Raw genomic sequence first — 23,242 nt, 5'->3', positions numbered from 1 at the left:
AGCGAATCGAACGTACCGTCAACGCTACGATCAGTCGCCTCGACGGCAGAGGAAGGCCAACTTTCTCTCTTCCGCTGCTGGCACGCGTATATGTTCTGGCAAACGTGAAACGAACGTCATCTAATATTTCTTTTTCACTGGGCGCTCAATTAAGCCTACCGTTTTCCGTTGGTCTCACCTCGTGCGCCATCGATGTGCGACACCTGCGGTGCCAATGCAGTCCCTGCCTTGCCCGCGTTTTGTGACGCCTGGTAGCGGTGAGGGTGTTGTTCCTGCCGTCCAGCAGTGGCATCCATGTGTGCGACGTGGCGCCAACGTGTCGCACCCGTGTATAGTTAGAACAGCGTCTGATGAATTCAAGCGCAACGCTACCTCGGTATGCAGCAGTCACTGCCTCGCCTTTCGGGTAATATTGAAAACTGCTCCCGTGTTCGTATTCACATAAATAATTAGGTAATTATAATTAATAAATTTACAATAGGGTATAATAGGCTAGGATGGCAGTAACCAGTACCTTCGAAACCATTACCTTCGAGTGAAGTGATTGTAGCATGGGCTAACGTAGTAACATGCCCATAGGCTTACATTTCTTTCTTTTTCTTCTTTTTGCGGGCGACCCAAGCAAAAAATTTGCTTGGCTGCGTATGCCTTTTATTTGGTTACATTAAAGTGATTTTACAGCCAAGCTCTTTATGGCTAGTTCCCCCGGAATCGTTTCCGGGTGTGGACACAAAACTCCATACGTGGGCAGGTCCAGAAGATAGTGCAATACTGGGATGAGCCACGGCAGAGGTGACGCAGGCGTTAAGCACTCCCCATACGTGGGCCGATACCGAAGATAGTGCAATGCTGGGCCTGTCCACGGCACAGGCGCATTCCGCCATTAAGGAGCCCACATATACACAGCTCCGCGTGTCATCGTTCTTCACAGAGTGGAAGGGCACTGAGTTTTTTTTTTCTTATCTCCTACGTTTGCAGATGAGCCGGCTCAAGAACGACATCAGCACGGTGTACCGTATCCGGCGCGACTCTTTCAATAATGTAACGACCAGGCTGCGGAATATGAGTGTGCCGGATCAAGAGCAGTCGCCGCTGCAGAAAGCGGCCGCCTATTTGCAGGTTTGCGAGAGCGTAATCCGCGGCAGCAACGTCCAGGAGGTGAGGGAGGCCCTCAAAAAAGGCGGCATCACGTGGCCAGACCACGTGGATCCTTCAGCCAGTCTCATCGACGGGATCTTCTACATGTCGGCGAAACTGCACACAACGGTCCTCATTCGCGTAGAGGTACGGCGGTATACGGAAACGTATACGGAATACCGTGATATTGAACGAACCAGAGCTCAAGCTGAACATAACGAAAGATGGATTATGGAGAACACATCTTTAAGTCACTATTGCAGGTTTTCTATGAAACAGGCCTACATATTTATATTTCTGGTTCCGTACGGACGTTGTGCCGCGAGGCAACCCAAACGGGAAAACGAAAATGCTCTACAAAAAAAGTTGACTCGCCATCCCGGCCCTGCGAAAGCGAATGTCCCGCGACGCTGTGGAAAACCGCCTCCACAACTGCTGATGGGGGCATCTATAAATTCGATAGCATTATGTGGCCCATGAAGTGAAACACTGGGCGTTAACATCCGGTGGTGAGGTGACGTTTCACGTGATGACGTAACGTGATTACGTCATCACGACACACTGACATGACGACGTCACACCATAGGGGGCGTGATGAGCCTCACGTCAAACGTTACATTAGGTACAAATGGCATCGTCACGTGACGATATCGCCTGATGATTTCATCACAGCATACGTGACGTCACGCAGTGACGTCATCGTCAAGAGATGGTGTCACCTGTTGACATCATGTGCTACCTCTTGGATGAGCCGCACACATTGCGCTTCGCGCTTCTTTGCACTGTCTGCGTTATAGGCCGAATTTTTTGTGCGAGCACGTGGCAAAGAAAAATCCCGACCAACCACAGGCTGAAAGCTTCGCTCTAAAATGTAAGCCCATCGCCCCTTACAATATCGGCTTAGCCAGGTCCAATCAGTTATATCGAGAGCGCCGATTCGGTGCTTGTGTACATCAGTTCCCGTGCACCTGACTATGCAAGGCTACGCGATGGATAAACAGACAGGAGCAGATTGGCTTGCACGAAAAAATGAAAAAAGGTAAGCCTATAGGCCACTACAATGTTGGTTTTCTCAGGATGAATCTCTTCTCTGGAAAGTACCGGCTCGTTGCATACATCACTCCTACTGCTCGTGTCCCCGCTTATTCACGCGATGAATGAAGGAATTCGAGAAGCTTGGGTAACCCGGAAAAATGAAAATAAAATAAAAGAAAGGTAAGCCAACGGCTTCATACCATGATAGTCCAGCCCGGCACAATCACTTCTCTCGAAGGCACTGGTTTCCTGCTTATCATTTTCTGTGCCCATGCCGGCACCTATTTACGCAAAGAATAAATGCATACGTGCAGATTGGCTTGCACGGAAAGATTAAAACGCTATTGACATTAGAATAGTAGAATTTTGCGCCACTTGGTGATGCATATTTCACTATGGTGGGAATCAAGAGACGAGACCAAGGCAAGGCGAGATATTTACTGTGAGGTCTCAGCCCACCTTTTCGTTCGCTAGCTGCTTCTCCATTTTTTAGATAATCTTCGACTAATGCGGTTTGATGTCTTTGTCAAATGCGGTTTGACAGCTGACAAGAGGCGGAATTCATCACTGCGAATCACTGCAAGTAGCGGGGCACTAAAAACGTTCAGGTTTTTTACCTACGTTTACTGTCTTATCATTTAAGTCTTTCATCGCTGGTGATCTGCTTTTTGCTTTTACCACTTGTACAACAAAGCATGCAGCTGAACCAACCTTTTGACACAGATCACTGTCCTCATCCCAGGAGGAACTGATTTCCTACGCAACTCGGTATTTACACGTAGTTCACTCTCCCCCAATATATATGGGGGAGGAGGAGTAGGATATGACGATGCGTAGAGTAAGGTATAAAGGAAAGTGATAACCGCAAAAATATGGGGGGGGGCAGGGGGGGAGGGTTGTAGGCGAAGCCAAAATGGAAAACAGCGCCGCGAAACGCTAGCTGTCAAGAGAGAAGAATGCGAAAACGCTGTCCTCACCAGCGGTAACGTCACACAAGGATAACCGCACAGTGGGGGTTTGCGAATTACTACCCCACGACAGTAACGGAGGGGTATACTCGAAAGCAATTCGTTACTTCTCCGAACATAAATGAACCCTAAACAGATACCACAAGCGGAACAGACTGGCCTGGCAGTTGCAGTACCTCTGCAGATATTTTCTGCAAATATTCACACAATGCTCATCTTCACTAGCAATTCCTTTTCAGGACTGATGCGTTCATCTTCCCGCGTTTTTTTTCTCTCTTTTTTTGGTGAAGACAATATATGCGTGATGTGACGTAAGGCGGTGTTCTAGCTTATAAGCATCTTGCTAGCTTGTACGGTTCCTCAGCGTCTGCGGCCACTATGAAGCTCGGCGCTTCCTTGTTGCAGATGCTTGGAGAAGGTGGTATGGCCAATCCAAAGTTACAAAAAATCATCCTAGCAATAACGCGATAAGTGGCCGTTGATAAAAGAAACATTGCAATGTGCCGGTTCCATTCGTCGGCCAAGTTCAGGCGCAGCGCAAAGTCGAGGATATAACTACTGAGCTCCGGGGTTTGTCTGAAATATCCTCGATTCTGACGCATGGCGCGATCTCTGGTGTTCTGGTGCAGTTCCCGCCTAATTCAGGTTCTGAAAGCTGCAGCGTCTGTTACAGCTTGTCCCATCGGTACAGTAACTGGTTACATGTAATTGATTACTGGAAAAAAAAAGAGAAAGAACTCATCAGCGCTTTCACTCTGCGAAGAAGGACGATCGAGCAGCGAAGCTGTGGTACTTTTTGCCTCAATCGACGCATCAGCGTGTGTCTGTATATTTGTACACATATATTACAAAGTTGCCTAGGCGACTATGACGCAACCACAACAAACAACGCCCACTCGTGTCAACAGTGTGCATAGGACGCAGGTGGCCGTTAAACTGATCCTCGATGAGAGCTACGATACACGTTGACTGGAGCGCAGTCCAAAGGAGTGCACGAAATAATATATTTGTTTGTAATTAGCGATTGAGCATAATTCTTACATAATTAGCTGAATTAAACTTGCAAGGGCTTGAGTTTTATTCTAGCATACAAAGACGGGGCTGTCCGTTTCCTTCCCGTAGAAGTCCGTGTATTGATGGCAAAACGCGAATTGCACAATATTTACAACTTCACTGTGAACTAGGCGATTAGCAAAAGCAGATGAAACTCCTGCGCATTGTTAGAGTCTTCTTAGCGGCTAATTTTCATATAATTTGTTTCGCGATAGTATCTATAAAACAAGAGTTACGGCCATTTCTTACAACCATACTCCCTGCGTAGTCGGACATGTATTGCAAGCAGACAGGAACTCTCCAGCGTTTACAACTTCCCTGTGAACTAACTTCTTTATGACAAATAAATGAAACAGCGTAATGATAGATTCGTCTGAGCGGCCAATATCAGTTAAATTTTTTCGAGATACTTAGATTAGATTGAGAGCCAGAAAGCATTCGCGAGGAACTGGAGACGAAATTTTTTGTTTTTTTGTTTGTTTCGACGCGATCGTTGTAGGCGGACATCGACCAACACCACATTGTAGCTACATACAGCTTCGCTGTTAAATTTATACGGTAACCGCGAGCGTTATCGATTAAACGAAGTATTCGTTAATTTGCAAAATTAGCGAGAAATGTAATGGATTACAATTAATTGTTTAATGTAATTCCTCACGTAGAAGTCTGCCTTAAAGGCTTGAAAAGAAAAGCGCACTATCGTAATTTTGCAAGTCTTCTATTGGCTAATTGAGCCTAAATTATCATATTTCCTATTATTCTAAATTAGACTAAATTATTATCGCTATTCATCGTCGCTTCAACATTTCTCGCCGATGGTGTCACGTGCAGGTGAGTGTCAGCAACAACGCCAGAGAGTCGCCCGCTGTCACCTTCAGCTTGGACAAGGAGTTCATAACCACACTTGAGATGCTGAAGCGGCACAGGATGACGAAGCGAATCCTGGGCCACTTCAAGCTGACGTACGCCACCTTTGCGTCTACACCGGAGCTGGCCAAGGACAAGGGGCGCTCCGATCAGCTCTTCAAAGACCTCATGGAAATGAGCAGCAAATTTGGGGCCTCCACGTCCTACGAGAACACCATGGCCGACAGGTATGGTGAACATTGCACCCCCCTTCTGAAAGCTTCAAAGCCAAGCTGGCATCGCACACAGCGTAAATGTTGAATAGGGGAAACTACGCATGGGTGAATCTCTTGCGTGTAACAATGATAATCGGTGGTTTAACAAGGATAATCAGTGATAAGCGCCCCGTGGATCAGTGAGAATTCTTCAGCAATTTTGACGTGTAACGGTGCACATGACTCATAATTAGCGGGCTTGACTGCGCGTGGAAGCATTCTGCACCCACAGTCACAGGCTTACCCATGTGATGAGAGTAGAATATTTCCAGGCGTTGGATGGAAGTCGATTGATGCTATACGCTGGTAATCAAAGATTGTTAAGAGAGCTCGGCATGTTTTGTGCAATGAAGAAAGCGGCTCCACGCCCATGAACTGAAGTATATACGCACTTCGACGCACGGGCATTGGTTGACCATTCCCGGACTATCTATAGTTTCGTAATCACTACGTGGCCCCGAAGTATTATGTATTATGCACGGACCCAAGGTAACCTTTCCATGCAAATGAGGGGGGGGGGTATCTTTACTAGTACAAATAGACATAACGTCTACCATTCGCCATAAAGACGCGTAAACCCGCCAAAGAGAAATGAAATAAGTCGCATCTCACAGTTAGGCCTGCGAGATACAACTATCCTTTAATTGCCAAACAAGGAACCACATCAAATGGACTCGCGCAGGAAAGAAGGGCAGGCAGAACGCTGCCAAGAACAAGTAAACAAGCAAAAATGTAAAATGAAAAATTTCAGTAGTAGAATACAACTTAAAAAAAAACAGCAGTTAGCAACCGAGGCACAGGGACCGCGCGGGGTTGTGTTACTCTGCCAGTCAATCACAGAAGCAAACAAAATCATCGTTATACGGCCTTTTCAAAATGGCGTCATACTCTTGAAAAATTCGGAGTGTCCACTGTTCTTGAAGTGTCTTTTCATCGGCCGAAGCACTGAGCCGTACAACAGACATGTACGAGGTGCATGGAGTCTGAGCATTGCACTCTTGAAAAGTATATGGTACAGTTCATTTAACTGCTTAGCCCGTTTTACTCATGAAACTTCACTGCCAATTGAAGTGCAAATTGACAATATATATTTGTAGCGAAGCAACCATTCTACTTCAGTTCAATAACAAATTAGGCTTTCGCCATACCGCTATAATTAGCGAAAGAAAACGCACAAAATTACGTGGTAATCATTTTTGTTCTGCGGTTACCGCCTTATTTGGGTAACAAGAAAATATGAAGTACGAATTACTTGCAGCCTCGCGTAGGAACAGTGATTGGCGGTTATGAGAGCATGGACAGGGCTTCAAAGCAGGCTTAAATTGTGTCCGACTATAGTAGCGTTTATTGAAGTAGCTCTGGATGAATAGTAGAGAAACATATATTTGCCGAACAATCCCAGTTCTTTTCGATCCTTCGTTTACTATTCTCTCAAGCGCCAAAACTTGCGTATTGTTATTTGGAAAGTTGAGTAACGATACGTGGCCGCCAGTCCCGCGCAACCGCATAGCGCGCAGGATGCTGTGGTTCTAGACGCGCTGCGCCCACCGCGAGGAGTTACAAAAACACGCACATAACCACAGCAAAGAAGTGGCTATACGTCAGGTGGTTCGACTCATAATTGTAGATGCGTCACTCAAAACACACGGAATTATTCTGCACTTCCGGCGGTGTTTTGCCTACTTGCTTTTTAAGTAAAAAGATGTTGATCCATAAATATTCCCAAGAATAATGGTTAAATTTGTTGATTTTTACTTTTCCTTCCTGTTTGGTTGTTGCCTTGGCTCTCTCCCTAAGTAGATGACTTATTTTCTCAAAACCTTGCGACTCTTGTTTCCAATTACTAATTTTGCGCGAAACGTGCTGTACAATTGGGAAAAACCAGACGAGTTGACAGGTGAAAGGCATATTGCCTATGGGTTTAAGAGTTATTTCAGGGTTTTATTATGGACGCTGTTTCGCATAAATTTGCGCGTATATAACCCATATCGCGTGTATATGGTTCCGGAGATCTGCCAGTTGAAGCTAGCGAGTGTACAAGGCATATCGACTTGGAACGAATTGATAGGATGGCACCGGTTTCGACATAAGCACTGTCAAACTTGCGGTAAAAATGCACAGTTGCACTTTTTCGAGAAAACGCTGTTTTGTGCATTTTAGCGCAAGAGTAAATAGAACCCCAATCCATTTTGTCGGACGGTTGGAATTATAATATCTCGAAACTGGTTTAATCCTGAGACTTCTTTCCAAGTGGGCACGCCTTGTGACCTCACTGGCTAGCAAACATAAATGCGCAGCGTAATGTAAATAAATAAAAAAGTTCATTACTCCAATTACTCAAATTATTCAAATAAGCATCTTGAACTCTCGTAAAATAATGACTTCCTCCTCGAGTAATCTAGCTCAAGGGTTAGATTCGTGCTATCCGCCAAAGGCAATTTTCGAAAAATTCTAAAGAGACACTGAAGACTGCTTACGCGTGAGAACGCGAGAGCGGTGTACCGCTTGAAGACCTCGAAACATCATGAACGCGCTCATTATATAGGCTCCTAACGTGGCGCCACCTTTTCCCTGTAAGTTGCGCTGTCACGTGTTCAATGCTCCTGTGCGCACCTTTAGTCAGCCAAATGTTTAGACGTGACGTGTGCAATGACGCATGCATTTGGGGAACCTTTGATTGGCCAGAACCGCGAAGCCGAAAAGAAGGACAGCCGTGGCCTCGACGAAACGTACTCTTCTTGCACCGTGGAGACCAGGGTTCGATTCCCAACCAGATCAAAACGAAGCAAATTCTCTCTTCAAAGACAATATTTTACTTTTTTGCAAGAACCTCAGGATACATTCGACGTCAATCCTAGCACTTTCTGACATGTTTTTACACAGTGCTTCGTCGGCCATTTTCGGTACCATTTTTTTCCGTCACGCCCACTACGAAGGATTTTCGCCTAATGGGACGCATGATGCTTTCACTCCAAAACATTGTGCAGCTAAACACAGAACACCTGCTATATACTCTTTTCATATAGGTACTCTAAATAATGCGAGAACTTGGGCTTAGTAATATTGATTTAGCCCCTAATTGACCAATGCGCATCAAGATTACTCTGCATATTATATTCCTTGCATTCTGCCCGTTTTCGCGAAGTAAAAACGTCATGAGACATCTAGCTTTTTTTTAGAAAACCACGAAAGCTAGCATGTGTATCGTTCTCGAGCGTACCTAGTAGCCCTCTTTGACAGCCTCGCTGGTCAAAGAAAAAAAAAACACTAAAAAGAAAGCACGTGACATGGTCGCAGCATGCCCCTCGAGCTTCACCCACGCAACATCCCAACGGTGGCGCCGTCTACCGACTACGACACCTGGAACGCCGCGCTGCGCCGCCACTTCAACCAGTCTTTCGACAACATCCTGTCAGTGACCATCAAACGCCCCAAATACTTCAGGGCGGTGTTCATGCTGCACGCCGCGTTCGGGGATACCAAGATTTTGGACTTTTTCGGCTGGCTCTCCTTACAGTCGCTGATACACTTCACGAGCCCGAAGCTGCTCTCCAGTTACTACTACTCTTCCGAGGAGCAGGTAAGGAGTCGTGCTTTCCACACGCAATGACGTTGCGGAATTTCATCCCTGAGAACACATGCAAGGTTCGGAAATTATTTCGTGCCAAACAAAAAACGTTACATGGCATTCCGTAGCTGTGTTGTCTGGGTCACCAGTGTTTCGATGTCGGATTTAATCTCTGCTTTATTGAGCACTTATCGAGCACAAGCACTTATACGGGCACTCGAGGCACACTCGCGCCATCGCTCGCGGCGTCGCGGCTGTATATAAGCAGCTGCGCTTGCCTCTGCTAGACACTCACGAGGTGAGATGCCTCCTGGAGACAGAGCTCCTCGTTGGAATGAGAAGCGAAGGTTGCGGCATGCTACAGAGACTCTTTCTACGTGGCTTTGCTACGGCGCAGCGACTACGCGCCCCGCATCGGCCGCGGTCAGCGTCGAGCAACGCAGCGTTCGGTGCGACAACGAAATGTGCGCCTGAGCAAGCGCCGCACGCATGAGCCGACGCCGACGACACCGGCTTTTCTGCGACAACAGCTCCTTATCGCTGTCGCGTTAAAAAAAAGGCTAGTATGCTTCGCATCGTGGGCTTAGCCTTAGCTAAGCCACAGCCATTTTTTTATTTATGTATCGCCTTACGGGATTTTTTGCTCACGGCCAACACCGCCAACAACAGCTTTTCTGCGACACGAGCTCCTTAACGCTGTCGCGTTAAAACGACGCACCCTAGTCACGGGCACGCGATCACGGTTTCGCTCAATAAGCTTGCCGCGGAGCTGCAGACCGGCGTTCTCCATTGCTCTACTGGCGGGAGCGTTTGCGAGTACAGCCACTTAGAGTTCCTGCTGTGCGGCGCTGCCCTTACAACACTGTGCATCATATACAGTTGTCTGACCGGAACGACTTCAAGCAGCAAACGCTGACGGTTGTTCTCTTTTCTCGTCTCGCAAACTGTTGAGGCGCGACGCCGGCAATGGCGCTGGGGTCGCTCTTCATCCAGCCACCGTTGTGAGGCACCTCATCTTCAAGCGTGTTCGTTCTTGTTCAGGCGCCTAATGTCCACGTGGTTGCTTTCGTGCTATCGCGCTAACGGATTTTGTGCGGATCAGAACCGTGAACGTCATTGGAGGGAAAGCGAGATGAATTGGCGCTACAAGAAATGCCGCGGAGCAGCACCGCCGTCTTGCAGCGACCGCGATCCAATCAAAACAGAAAACGCAGTGACTAGACAAGTATGAACGGGCGTCTGCAGCCGGCGTGAACAGTACGGCCGTGGTAAATGCGGCGGCGGAGACTGCCGCCTTGCGCTAAAAGTGGCGTCAGAGTAGACTTGCTGAGCGGGTGTGCGTCCGTGAGTATGCGTCCGAATTTGCTTTTACGTCATGCATCTGTAACCCTGCCGTACTGCTGCTACCCATTGACAGTGATTGCACAATGAAGTTCTCGAATGAATCTGACGCCTTGTGCAGACGTGCCCAAGTTTTTCCGATAAGTACAGTTAAAACTCGATCTAACGAAACACGATTTTACGAAGTTCCCGATCTGACGATGAAATTTCCGTTACGCGGCAGGTGCCCATAGGGTTGAACGTTGTCATCAACTCGAATTAACGTATCTAACTTGGCCTAAGTCGATTTAACGAAGCTTTTTACTGTAATAGATGAGCAAAAAAGAACGGCGATTTCTTTCGAATTTTGACGCTTACGGGTTTTTTCTCGAACGTGGGCTTTAAAGCTAACGCGTTGGAACATCTAGGTGCCCTAGTCGCGGCCCTAGCTTTATTTTGATGAGACTGCATGCCACGCCCATGTGCGGAAATGCGGACTCAACACCGCCTCGGTAGAGGCGGTGGTGGTTGCTTTCGTTATGTCATGGTTTACGCCACAGGTCGCCCCATTAGGGGCAACTACGATGCAGCGATAGCCTTTTGGGGTGTAGCTACGTTACAATTTAACATTTCGAAGAGCCGAAAAATGCTTTCCTCGAGTGTACAAACTTCCCGATTTAACGAAATAAATCGAGCGTGGTCATCACTTCATTAGATCGAGTTTCGACTGTGCTCCGTCGAACTATAGCGTAGTCGCCAAGGGTGGATGCGAGGCGCCACCGCTTCTATGGCAAAACTGTCTGCGTGGTGACCTCGCGACGTAAGCCCGTAGCACGTACACGTCCTGTAAGTAGCGATGCTATATGCGTCACTCTAATGAGTGCTTCCTTCGCGACGATCAGCTGTATGCGCGATGTTCTTCGCTTTTAAGAAACTTGCTTACCTTCGTGTTGGTTAGCTGCTGGAAAGAAATACCCACCACTGCCGGGAATCAAACCGCGGTCTATGCGTGGGAAACAAACTGTCCACCGCGCAGCTAATCTAGCAGCTGGTGTGTTGCTCGCCGCCGGGTGTCTCGGAGGCTCGTGCTGGCTTGGGTGTGAGTCGAGCCGGTCTCGCTATAGCTGCACATGGGGCATTTGGTGAGAGGGCCGAGCACAAATGTATACTCTTGCAAGCGCTCTTAGTCTTCGCACAGAGCTCAGAGATCGGAGGAACATTTAAGCGAAATGCCAAAATCTCTTTATAAACTGATAAAGTATTGTTTCAAAACTATGTGTTAGCCAATTTCTTGGTAGTAGGTTGCGTACTGGAAACGATAATAAATTGTCAAAGTTTTACTTTTGCTCGGTTTTTCCCGCCCACAAAAACCGGCGCCAGGTCAGTGTGACTTCACAAATTTTGAGGTATCTTTTTTTCGTATTTTGGCCATTGTGGCCGAAGTTTTTCAAACTTGAAACTTGCCGAATTCAGTCACCGAGCTCTTTGGATTGAAATGTAGTCCTCCATAATGATGAAAGATTAACTAGGCCAAAGCAGACATTGGCAGAATCCGTCACGTGACGGCGAGCTTGCGCTTGAAATTCAGGGCGGCGTCAGCACGAGTTCATTATATTTGCATGCTTTCTGCTTTGCGGAGCCTTTTCTCGTCATGGTAAGGGGTATTTTTTCTCGGGACTTCTTCTCACTTTGCTGTAGGGTAATATTCTGCTGCCCGTGGAATAATTTCCGGTTTACGCCCCTTCAACTACTCTGGAAAATAATGCAAGGCGAAGTGGAAAAAAACGTGACGGGAGGTTTTACTCGGTGTCCGAGATGTGTGCGATTTGTTAAATGTTCTCGCTGGCTAGGCGGAATTTTTTTCGGTTCGCTAAACAATCATTACCCGCCAGTGAACGTTGTTGGAGGACGCTGGTTAACGCTGACGGCTGGAGTGCCTCACTTTTTTTTTTGCGCGTAAGTTTCTTTTTTCTCTTTCGTTCACAGAGAAGCAGTACGTTCCGTCTGCATTGGGTAAACAAGCAATCGAGTGGTATTGTCGACTTGTCATTTCCTTTCCTGCAATTAACTACAGGGTTCAGACCATCATAACACCAGATGGAATAATGGCGAATGTCCCCGCACCCCTAAAATTTAAGTTGCCGCAACAGTTGTTTCACCGAACCAGTTTCAACTGCCAACCAGGGGCTGTATCCATCATCACGTCATGAAACAGTGCCTCACTCTGTTCCTGTACTCGCTACAACGGGCGCGCGCGAAGGCATTAAGACAACCGCGCATCCCAATTATTTCTGCGCATTAACACATTCTGCTGCGTCATGACGTCGGAGTTATTTTCGAAACGCCAGGCTTGGCGCTTCGAGATCAAATCTAGTAATACCAGTCTAAAATATCTCACGTCTTGCCCAAAGTTCGAGCTTGCTAAGTGTCCGTCCTTAGACGTACGAGAAGAGCGTGTTAAATGTACTTTACGACTACGGCACGCGAGTTGGCAAGAAGTAATGAGCGAATAAACTTCGTCGCGACAAAGCTACATTCCACAAAAAAGTTGAGGGAAGCGCTGGTGCCTACGCTGTGGCAGAATCGCGTAAATAAATTGTTCTCACGAAGCAGCTATATAACCGAATTTCATTGTCATTTCCAGAAGTAGGACCTGGCAGACAGAAAGCAGTATTACGCTTATACGCTTGTATGCAACATGACGCAGCATATTCACACTTTCACACATTTCCAGAGCAGCTATGTTGCCGGCTTTCGTTATCACTTCCAAAAGTAGGAACTGGCTGAAAAGAAACAGCATTGCTCTAATAACGCCTGTGTGCAACCTGACGCAGCGTATTCACATTTAAACGCGTTCGCAAAGCACGCTCGGCTGGGTCAATGGCCCCGAAAAATACAAACCTTAGCCAGTTAGCGGCACCTGTCGTTACAGTAAAGTCGAGCGCTCCGCAACTCGCAGGCCTTCACCGCGCACCGAAGCCACTGCCTTGCACAAACGCACGCGGCTTTCCGCTCCGCCCTCAACGCCCACATCTGGATGGTCGTGCCCAAGGCGACTCTACAGGACGTGCGCGAAACGGCGAACGACGTCTGGCGAGCCTTCGCGGAGCTGCTGGGCGAGGAAAACCGGACGCTGGTGGGCAGCAGCAAGCCGCCGCCCAAGGACCCGTACCAGGAGGCCCTCTTCTTGTACCGGTCGATGTCCAAGCCCGAGAAGGTGGGCGTTTTTATTTTTTTGCAGTGATTTATTTTAGAATGTCATCAGTGTGAATACGCATTACCGATGGCACACAGACAAAAGAAAGCGCGAACGAAACAGGTGCAGTGAAACCTCGCTATAACAAAAAGAGATGTCAGGAAATAACGAATATAACGAAGTAACGATGATCCACAATACAGACTCATAGTGCAGTACGTGCGATATCGATATCAATAACGAAGTAACGCTGGATTACGTTTCAATATTGTTGTAAGGAGGTTTTATTGTATAGCGTGTGCACAGCGAAACAGCTTACACAACCATACGCAATCCGAGTACAATTTTTGTGTTTTACGTGCCAAAACCACGATTTGTTTATGAGGCATTCCACCTCTGGCGAACTACGGACTATCCTATTTTTGACCACTTTCCGATCTTTAACGTGCTCCCACTTCATGGAACACGGATAGTTCTTGCACTTCGCCCCCACCGAAATGCCGACTCCGCGGCGGGGATTCGATCCTATGGTCTTGCGCGCTTAGCAGAGCAATGCCATAGCCGCTAATCCAACACCGTGGATGACGAGCAACCTCAATACAACGTTGAAACCATAAAACACATGCAAAGTCATATATAATTAGTAGAAAAAATATTTCAAAAGTGATGCCACTAGCTAGCTGTGGGAGGTGGTTCCGTGATATGCATGTGCTTTTGAGGCAGAAAACGGGGGAGTCCGTTACATTCTTCCGGGGACGAAACAAGCTCTCCATTAAATGTTTTATTGCGCATGGCCTGTGATGTACAAATAAAGCACTAGTTGACAATTAGCGCAATTGATACGCTGTTTTATTCCAGATGCTGACGCCGGCCGAAACTAGTTTCCTTTATTCGATGCGCCTTTATCAGTCGGTTCATTACACTTCCCCCAGCGTAACATATCACACTGACTCAGGGCAAACTCTATTTGTTCTCTTGCCAAACTCAAGTACACTTTCATTTGCTCTCCTTTTAGCATCCTGTATTGGCTATTCAAGGCGACCAGGCTGTTCTTGTGATAAACAAATCCCACTTCATTCGGGCTGTTGGTGTTGAGTTCATCTGTCAATTACACATTGCATCGCGTTACTGCCCATTAAACTTCCGTATTTTATTGTACCGCGCTTAGCAGTGAACTGCTTAAGCAAGGAAGTCCACGTCTTAATCAAAAATGAATCATTGACAGCGGCCTAAAGTTCGAAGGCGGGGCTCATAATATTCACGGGAGAGATCTTCCAGCTGAGATTTGCGTTAGGCGATACATATCGGCACTGCTCTGCCGTACAGTCAACAAAAGTATTGATGATTTCTACCTTATGTACTGGCGAGTTGTTGCTCATAGGAGTTGGCGGCAATCCTCAGAAGACTCTTCTTATAGGGTGCTCGAAGAAGTGCCAAGCACCCATTACCACACTTATGCGTGTGAAAATTTTTGGTTGTGACGTTATGTTCTCGCCCACACCTCTTTTATGAGATGCTACGAGCTAAATGAGTAATAGCTAGGCGTAACAGAGGGTGTGGAGTAAAACTTTAATACCCTCTGGGGTGTAATTGTAAACTCGGCGTGGAAATAGGCGAACCTTATCTGCTTTCGCTTGTGAATTTGCGTTATACAGGTTAGTGGCAAAGATTATGAATAGCAGAACAAGCACGAGGCAAATTGAAATGCTCAATTTGTCCTTTTCTCGTCGAATCTAAGCACCTTCGCCATTCTCGGAGCAACGAGAACGGACGAGAAGAACTTCAGTTTGGCCTAGTTGGTGTTTACTGCATATCATATTGATGGCAAATAAAGAGGGGAACAGTGGAAGAGAACACAATAATACGACATGGGCGGTAACTTTCAACTGGCTTATTCACGGCAACCAGTGGGCATATATAGACAAATAGAACATGCGCAGAACGCAGCTCCCAAGAACATTGATCAGCCTAGCGGGGCAACAAATTATCAAAAAAATCTATCTCCGATTGAAACAACCTAATGGAAGCGTCACTAACACAGTCTTGGTCTAACTTCTTTATGTGATATGCCTGCATCAGTTCGCGTGCAGTCTGGTCCTGGCTTCTCCCCGGAATCTTTATTTTTCTTTACTTGCGGTCAATATCATCTGCGGAGAATGGACGGGATGTGAAAGAAAGAAAAGGTAAAGCGAAGACACGTCGCGTCTTTTCTCGCTCCACCGAGAGTGAGGTGGCTCAATCTCACACAGCGTTTGGTACCACCCTCTAACAGAGCCTTGCACAGTTCGGGGCACACTACGCCCCCCCCCACCCCCACCCCACCCCGCCATACTCACCGCCTGTCTTGCGTGCCTATATATAGTATGACGCTGCGCGCGCAGCATACGGCCGTACTGATAACGGCATTTGTGTTACCAACACGACACGGCGTTTTGTGCAGGAACGTATAGCGAACGCAGAATTTCCCTGAAAGAAAGAGCAAACCAGGCACATTACGATAACTATTTGGGGACAAGATGCACCCTAAAAGGTGGCAATTTTTTTCTACGCCCTTAAATAGATTCCCCCCTTTGGCGCTTATCTTGTGCCACAAGAATAATCGTGATCTATCTTTCCCGTACTTCCTTTCTTTAACACTGCGTTCCCGGTACTTCCAAGTCACGAAAAGCATGCGCACTTTTAGCGTGACGTATAGCATTCCCGAAAGAAAAGTAGGGAGCGCAGCGTTTTCAAAAACGAAAGCGCAAGCAATTGAGGCAGACGACGATTATTGTCGTAGGACAAATATGCCCCTCAAAAGGTGAAACTGTTTCAAGAGTGCAGAGTGCGTTCCCCCTAGCCAACTAGCGTCTTCCACGTTCTCGACGGTAGGTCAACGCCTTCTACGCATCCGTGCCCGCCATGAAAATGAAGCCGCTCTACAACTACGTGGCCGTCAAAGACGCCATGCGTGGTCTCATGCGGGACCCGGAGTTCCGGTTCATGAACCAGGAGTGGAAGATCGAGGACGCCAGCACCCTGCGGGGGTACAGCCTGGTGCCGCCCGAGCTGGAGTTCCCGTGGCTGGGACCGGGAAGGCCTTACGCCCTCGCCCTGGCCGGGCTGGGCGTCCGAATGGCGGCCACGCTCTACTTCCAATCGGTGGCGAGGCTGGCGAACGCCTCAGAGACAACCGCCGCCAATTTCAGGCAAGTAAAAAAAAAACGATGGAAATCATTTCAGTGTCCCTTTATGCGGTCCAACGATTCCCCGTTGTACAGCCGGGAGTCGTATAGCACGTCTGTGGCTGAAGCCAACAGATAAGGAAGCTACGGAAAAGCGGAGAAGAAAGGAAGTATTCGATATTTGAAGCATTCCAATAGCAAAGAACAAATCGCAGATGATTATTTTTAAGTACGTGACAAGGAAAATGAGAGTGAAAAAGAAAAGGCAACTTTCCCGTATGGAGGAGCAGGGTCCATGACCCCTGCTTGCTACGTGCGGCGCTGTCGTCGCATGCGATGTAGCTAAGATAGAGATACCAGGTCACGCCGTGAGATAACCCTATCGGATCAATGCGTCGTGGTTTGTATGTGCTCTGAAATTGTTAGACAGTCTTAGTGTGAAGAATGTTTAATATATATTAAACTTGAAAATCTACACAGCTATGCAGGATCAGTGTATTGCTTCGTGCCAGACATTGGGAGTGTCGCCGAGAGATCTGACGATATTGTGTTGTTCGGAATTATAGGCTTGGATATGTAGGATGGTGTCTATCCTATCTTTTTTTTTGTCTTTAGTCTGTCAAACGTTCGACTAATACTGGAGTTATTAGTATGCTTGTGTCCATGAACGAGCTCAATAATGTGGCGATGTTGTAAAATGTACATCGAAATGCAATGACACTTGCATTAAAAACATGATCATTGCACTTCTCCGTCTCAACTGCAGAAGGGGAATAAATTACCCACCATTAGCAATTGCTGTGTGCGAAGTTATTACGAGTTAAGTTTTTCTACCAGCACACAAATGATCAATTTAAAACTGATCCTTGCAAATACACTCACAATTTTTAGAGTAACAAGACATGAGCGCATTGAACACTTATTCAAGTACAGATTTCTAAGCTAAGACAAACATTTCTGACAGAAAGTCAGAAAATGGAATACGCTTCCACGTGAGCTTGTGAACTGTAGGTCTAATAACGTCTTGTCAAAAACGAAACGAAACGAAAGTCTATCTGAGAATGTTGACCAAGTAGAATAGAACTGAAGGCAGCCATGGTTCCTTTTCTGAGCGCTAATAAATTTACCGTGCAGACGTCTATTGTATCCCTTCTACTGCTTATATATATGCGCTTCTTTCTTTTTCTCATTTTGACGGCTGATGGCGTTGCTTCTCACCCATTTCGGGCCGCTCTGTAATTCCGAATTCTGGCCGAAAATGGCCCAATTTTGTCGAAAGACCCCAGTTGTCAACACATTTTACTTCCTCCGTCAGAATAAACTCGCTCCAGCTTGCGCTGCCCCGAGGGATTACCTGCGGCGCCATCGACCAGAAGCTCCGCAAAACACTGCAAAGAAATGCTGCAAAAATGAAACAGTACTAATTACAAGCTCAGCTCGTCCGTCCATGGAACGAAAGGGGCTAGTATTCACTAGGGTACGAACCCATCTTCCGAATCTTGCAATAGTCTCCGACTGAGGCTACAGCAGCAGCTGTAGAAGTGCGTAAATGATTATATAGGGGCGGGAGGGGGGGGGCAATGCTCAAGACAGTGCTCGCGAACAAAAGAAATGTTCCGCAAATGCGGCCGCAGATGCCTGGCGCCCTCTGCCAAAGACGAAGACGGTGTCGGCGCGGACATTCCGGCCGCAGCCGCTGCTCTGCGCGTGGTCTGGAGAACCTGGGAGGCGGCGAGAAGGGCGAACACGACCCCGGCGATCAACCTCGGACCCGTGCCCAGCGACGCCGCCGTGTTCGCCTTCCACTGCTGGTTCTCGTGCGGAATGCGGCCCTATCACGAGATGATTTGCAACTTGCCCCTGATGCACTCTAGCGACTTCGCGCGCGTCTATGGTTGCGAGGAGGGTTCGAGGATGAACCCGAAAGCCAAGTGCGCGATCAGGGTGTAGCGCTTCGCGCGCGTAAACCTCTTCTAAAGGGTTTCCGCGCAGAGGCTGCATCCCAGCACACTGTAATAAATGTGTGCTTTATCGCGGATTTCGCTTTTTTTTCTGCGTCACTCAATCTGTTCCTCCATCTCTCCGTCAGTCAAGTCGGGCCAGGTCAGGTCCGGTCAAGCCAAGCCAAGTCCTGTCCTTTCTGTCGGTATAGTGATCATAAGTTCACGCATCAGGCTGGTGAGAAAAAGAGGTCCTGGGTTCAAATCCCGGCCACAGGGACCGCATTCTGGTGGCGTTGCAAATGCAAAATACTTGAGGCCCGTGTCTTGGGTACAGTGTACTCGTTTGTAGCAAGATATTCTGGTTGTAGCTGCAGACGTTCAGATGCGGACACCTCACAAGGAACACGACCGACTGCAATGTGTCACAACGTTCAGGACACATGTGAGCGCATCTTAGAGCTTCGCAATTTTTTCATTTATTTGTAGTATTGCACAAAAACCCTGCCGCAATCCGCTTGTATATTTGAAGAACTGCAGGTAGTTGGCTATCCCCGGGCGTTATGTTACGTCATCCCACGTGGTCAATGCTACGTAATCCCAGGTACAATCCTTTTATGTCATCCTCTCCGCTGCGCTTTTTTTCTTCTTTTTTCTGTCAGAAACGGCAAAGCATCAAGCGTGCAGTTAGCGTCCAAATCCAAGCCCCGATGGATGTTCTGTCTCAGTAATAGCAACACATCTCGAAGGTTATGCTTTTGTGGGCTGCATGCACCGGAAGTGATTTCGGAGCCCCAAAACACGCCACGGGCACCATTTTTTAGGCTTCACAGAAGGAAAAGCATGGAGCTCAACCAGGCGCACCTCCGGTCGCAATGGACGACTAATAGCGCAATGTTATCTTAGCAATGGGCCCAAACACAATTTCACTACACAGAAAACTTAATGATGTTTATTTCTGCCCATGTAGAGCACATTTTTACAAAAAAATACATACACAGTTGATATTTTTCAGTCAGAAGTTATGTAGCATAGTATTTGATTATTTAGTGATTGGTTGGTTGAACTAATCACAAATGTATATTCAGTCCTGCGTATACAAAACGTTGCTATATTCTATGCTGTACGTTTCCCATGCTTCAATGAGAATGTTTGTGTATCAAACACACCACAGCATATATGATACGTTGAGGATTACAGGGTTAAAGAATGAGAAAGCATGCAATATGGATGACGATTATTGTTCGGGGATAAGCGGCAGACGATGCAAACGTTCTTGGAAGAGTACATAAGGGGGGCTGCCACTCGGCTCCGCATAATTCGGCGGTGTGGTCCCTGAACTGCTGCACGAAGTCCTTCGTGTCACCTCCAGATTCGCGTCCTCTGAATCTTAAATGGGAATGTTCCAGATCTACCAATAAAACAGGTCTGCTTCACAAACAACAATAATTGTTTCGCCGGAAGTGCTCTGAATCTCCCATTGGAATTCACTAATAATTTTGCACTCGCAATCGTTCTGGATATCCCCGAGGAAGATGCCTGCGGTAGAAAAGAGCATCGTGCTAAGAAATGATGGTCATCTTCATCATTAATGATGGACAATCAGGTGCGTCAGTGCAGTTAAAATGTTTTTTTTCTCTTCCTGTTCTGCAAGAAAATAACAAAACAAACAAAAAAACAGATTTCCTTGGCGATTTTCCTTGGGGTATTAGCTGATAACTGCAGCAAATACTCGTGGATCTAGCTTCTTAAGGGTGTCCATTAAATTTTATCGTGTTTTCTTTTTGTTTAGTGTTTCAGTCCGTTAGCATACATGGCGTTGACGTTTGGTGCACTTATCATTTAATACTGCATACCTTACAGGTAATATTAGCTGTTATTGCGTCAGGATCCGATGTTCTTAACACCTGTTCCATAACAGTAAATCGAAGAGCGCGCGACATCCGTGAACTTGTTGCTCAGGCGCTACACTCGAAAGAATGCCTGAATTTACAAGCGCGATCAGTGTGCATTGAAGTCCGTAAATTTTGTTGTGAACCAGCAGGTAAGCGAGATTTCTTGTGTGTTTTTGCTTTATAACATAAGTTTAAATTCCCGTTCTCAGACCAATGCTTCAAGAGGAAAAACGGAACTGTAATTTGTCTTTTGAAGCACTCGTGAAACGTTGAAGTGCCCTCAATAGACAACTGCTTCATCGAGTCAAATAAATAGTGTTGCATTTAAACGAGAAAGCTGCTTTCTGCCGGCTCTTGAAATGTTTTATTTGTGGCTTCGAACGTTTAACAAAAAGCTCTAAACAATTTGTATTTAAAAAAAGAAGTGGTGCGGGAACCTTATAAATTGGTAGCGCTATGTCAAATGCCGTTATCACACTTCTGTAAACAGCATCAATTAGAGCGTATAAAAGGGACAAACGGGATTTTCATAAAGTGAAACTGTTGCCATGCTCACGAGGGTTTTACAAATGTGCCACCGAAAATTAGTGGTATACTTCACAGTGATACATCGTACATAAATTTTGAATGCTTTGGGTGTCTCAGTAGAAGCAGTTTGCAGAATTGTGACAGAATTGTCTTTCTTCTTTTTAATACCACGCTACATAGTTGTAATCGTGATTCTTCAGTATATCGCAGTTTCGAAGAATTTCTGCAAGAACGTCAATAGGCTAAATGAAGATCTGCTCCCTGTAGTCATATGATATTAACCTTTAGTCTTAAATACGGCAAACCTTGTCGCAATACGGACAGTGCGGTTGCCGAGAAAAATGATTTCTGCTTTCCGCTACTGAGATTTTTGCCTTCTTTAGTTTATAATTACAAATTGCGTCAAATACTGATTCGAGATCCTTTTTAATGAATGATATTGTTATTCGGATACTTATTGCTTCACCTATCTTCACTGCCTCATTCGCCCGGTCGTACGCTGATGTGTTAGTCAGCATTATCGTCTTTATAGTAATGAAGCCTTGATTCACCTTGCTTGAGTGCCTGTGTCAGGCGTAGTACCGGTACGAATGAAGGCAAATGTTTTGGAATAGCATTAAAATATTTCAAATGTTTTTGACGAGAGAAGAACAGGGCAGAAGAAACTTTGGGACGCTGTACCCTTGCTCTGTACTATGTGTCTGTGCACTATGCGACTTCATCCCATCCGACATGCTTGTTACATGCCTAACCTACTGACCAGCAGTTCGTCTTGAAATGTTATATACTTAAAGGCATGCCATGTTATATTTTGGCAAGATGAGGGGGGAGGAGGAAGAAGGTGCAAATGACTGCCTGATAAAGTTATTCAGTTTTTTTATTTCAAGGTATTTTATCTCGAAAATTTTCAGAATATCGTTATTAAACTTATAAATCACATTTCTTTGTTGCCATGCACATGAATTTAAACAAAACTAGATTTGAATGTTAAACATCCCGGAAAGCGCTTGCTTTTTGGCCAGTCCCCCATGGTAGTTATGCATCAGTGTTTGAGAGACAAGACAAGTCAAGGCAAGTTGTTCAGTGACCGCGGTACCGAATTAGTTGGAACAATCATAATGTGGACTTGTGTCACACATAGGAAGCGAGATCTGACACAAATATGTTGGCTGAGTGGCCACGAGTATTTGGCTAAGCAAACGTAAACAGCCTACCTACGATTTTTGGCATGTCTAGACGTTCAGTGAAAGAAAAGGCCAACGATACAGATTTGACGCCACATAGATATCGCACACTGTATCTCTGATCTCTGAGTAATCTCACTGGTTAGTCGCCAATAAAGTAACAGTTTTTAGCGGACATTAGGAAATAAAACAGAATATTTCAATCCTGCACTAACATTCCAAATGCTAAGTCAAAAAACAGGACGGTTTGCTTTCCTTTCTAGACCTTCCTGTGTATTGGATTGGACGCATTGGTAGCTCTGTTATGGTTGAATAAAAGTGCGAAACATGTTTGTGGCTGCCACGTAATACTTAAGTATCATCTTTACATTTCGTTTTGAGATAAGGCGTTCTTCACTATGGTCTGCATTAAGTTTTTTCCCCAGCTATTCGTAGCTATACAATCCAAACATTCTCCGATTTTTCTCGATGGGTAAAGCAACCATTGCCACTGCGGCTTGCGCCATACTAAGGCGTTTCTTCACAAAAGTATGTTCCGTACATCTTTCTTCTGCATTTATTAATATCATTCGCGATTTCTTGCGTTCAATTACAACGATTATGAACCAAATCATAGAAACCAGAAGAGGTCAGAAGCAGCGAGAATATTCATGCTTTTCAACATTAAAAATAATAAACGTCTGGGTCATGCTAGAAATCAGTCAAGACAAAGTTCCATTGCGCGTAGCTTTTTTCACCGTTCGAGCTCTACTATCGTGAATCTACATTAGAAATGTTGCGCGCAAACTACTCAACACGGACGCAAGCAAATCCCAACATTGTAAACTTTGTAGACAGCCAGAAGATACAGTTGTGATTGTAAGAAGCGAAAAGAACAGTGCAATAAGCATTAGCTGGTAAGACATGCATGCGCTATACAGTCGAGCGTCTCCACAAGGAGCTTGTCCACAACTAAATGACCTTTATAAGAATAAGTCATTCTGTTCAGGTTCCATCATAAGCTGTGCGGTGTGCGACCTCTTTACCACAAAGTGCCCCGCATAATGAATGATTTTGGAGGCCCCATGGACTTGGTTATGAAGGCATTTGAATATGAAGACTCTATTACAGTGGGAAGCGTAACTAATCACCTG

General features: G+C 46.2%; 1 protein-coding gene across 5 annotated transcripts in view; it reads left to right on the top strand.

Annotated features, from left to right (window-relative positions):
• LOC139061031 (EEF1AKMT4-ECE2 readthrough transcript protein-like) overlaps positions 1-23,242 on the top strand; it is a 186,164-nt gene that overhangs the window by 6,949 nt on the left and 155,973 nt on the right. For 2 of the 5 annotated variants that reach the window (XR_011515150.1, XM_070540457.1), the window contains exons 1-2: positions 12,715-13,419; positions 16,270-16,586. The exons of 1 other annotated variant lie outside the window; for it this stretch is intronic. Coding sequence is in view for 3 of the 4 variants with exons in the window: in XM_070540457.1 (XP_070396558.1) it covers positions 13,083-13,419; positions 16,270-16,586 (654 nt within the window). In the remaining variant the exon portion in view is untranslated. Of the gene's footprint in view, positions 1-12,714; positions 13,420-16,269; positions 16,587-23,242 lie in introns of those variants that run through there. 2 more of the 5 variants (XM_070540456.1, XM_070540455.1) reach the window with 2 other exon arrangements.

This window comes from Dermacentor albipictus, chromosome 6 (assembly GCF_038994185.2).
Source record: "Dermacentor albipictus isolate Rhodes 1998 colony chromosome 6, USDA_Dalb.pri_finalv2, whole genome shotgun sequence".
Lineage (NCBI taxonomy): Eukaryota > Metazoa > Arthropoda > Arachnida > Ixodida > Ixodidae > Dermacentor > Dermacentor albipictus.
This window is presented reverse-complemented; position numbering and strand designations above follow the sequence as displayed.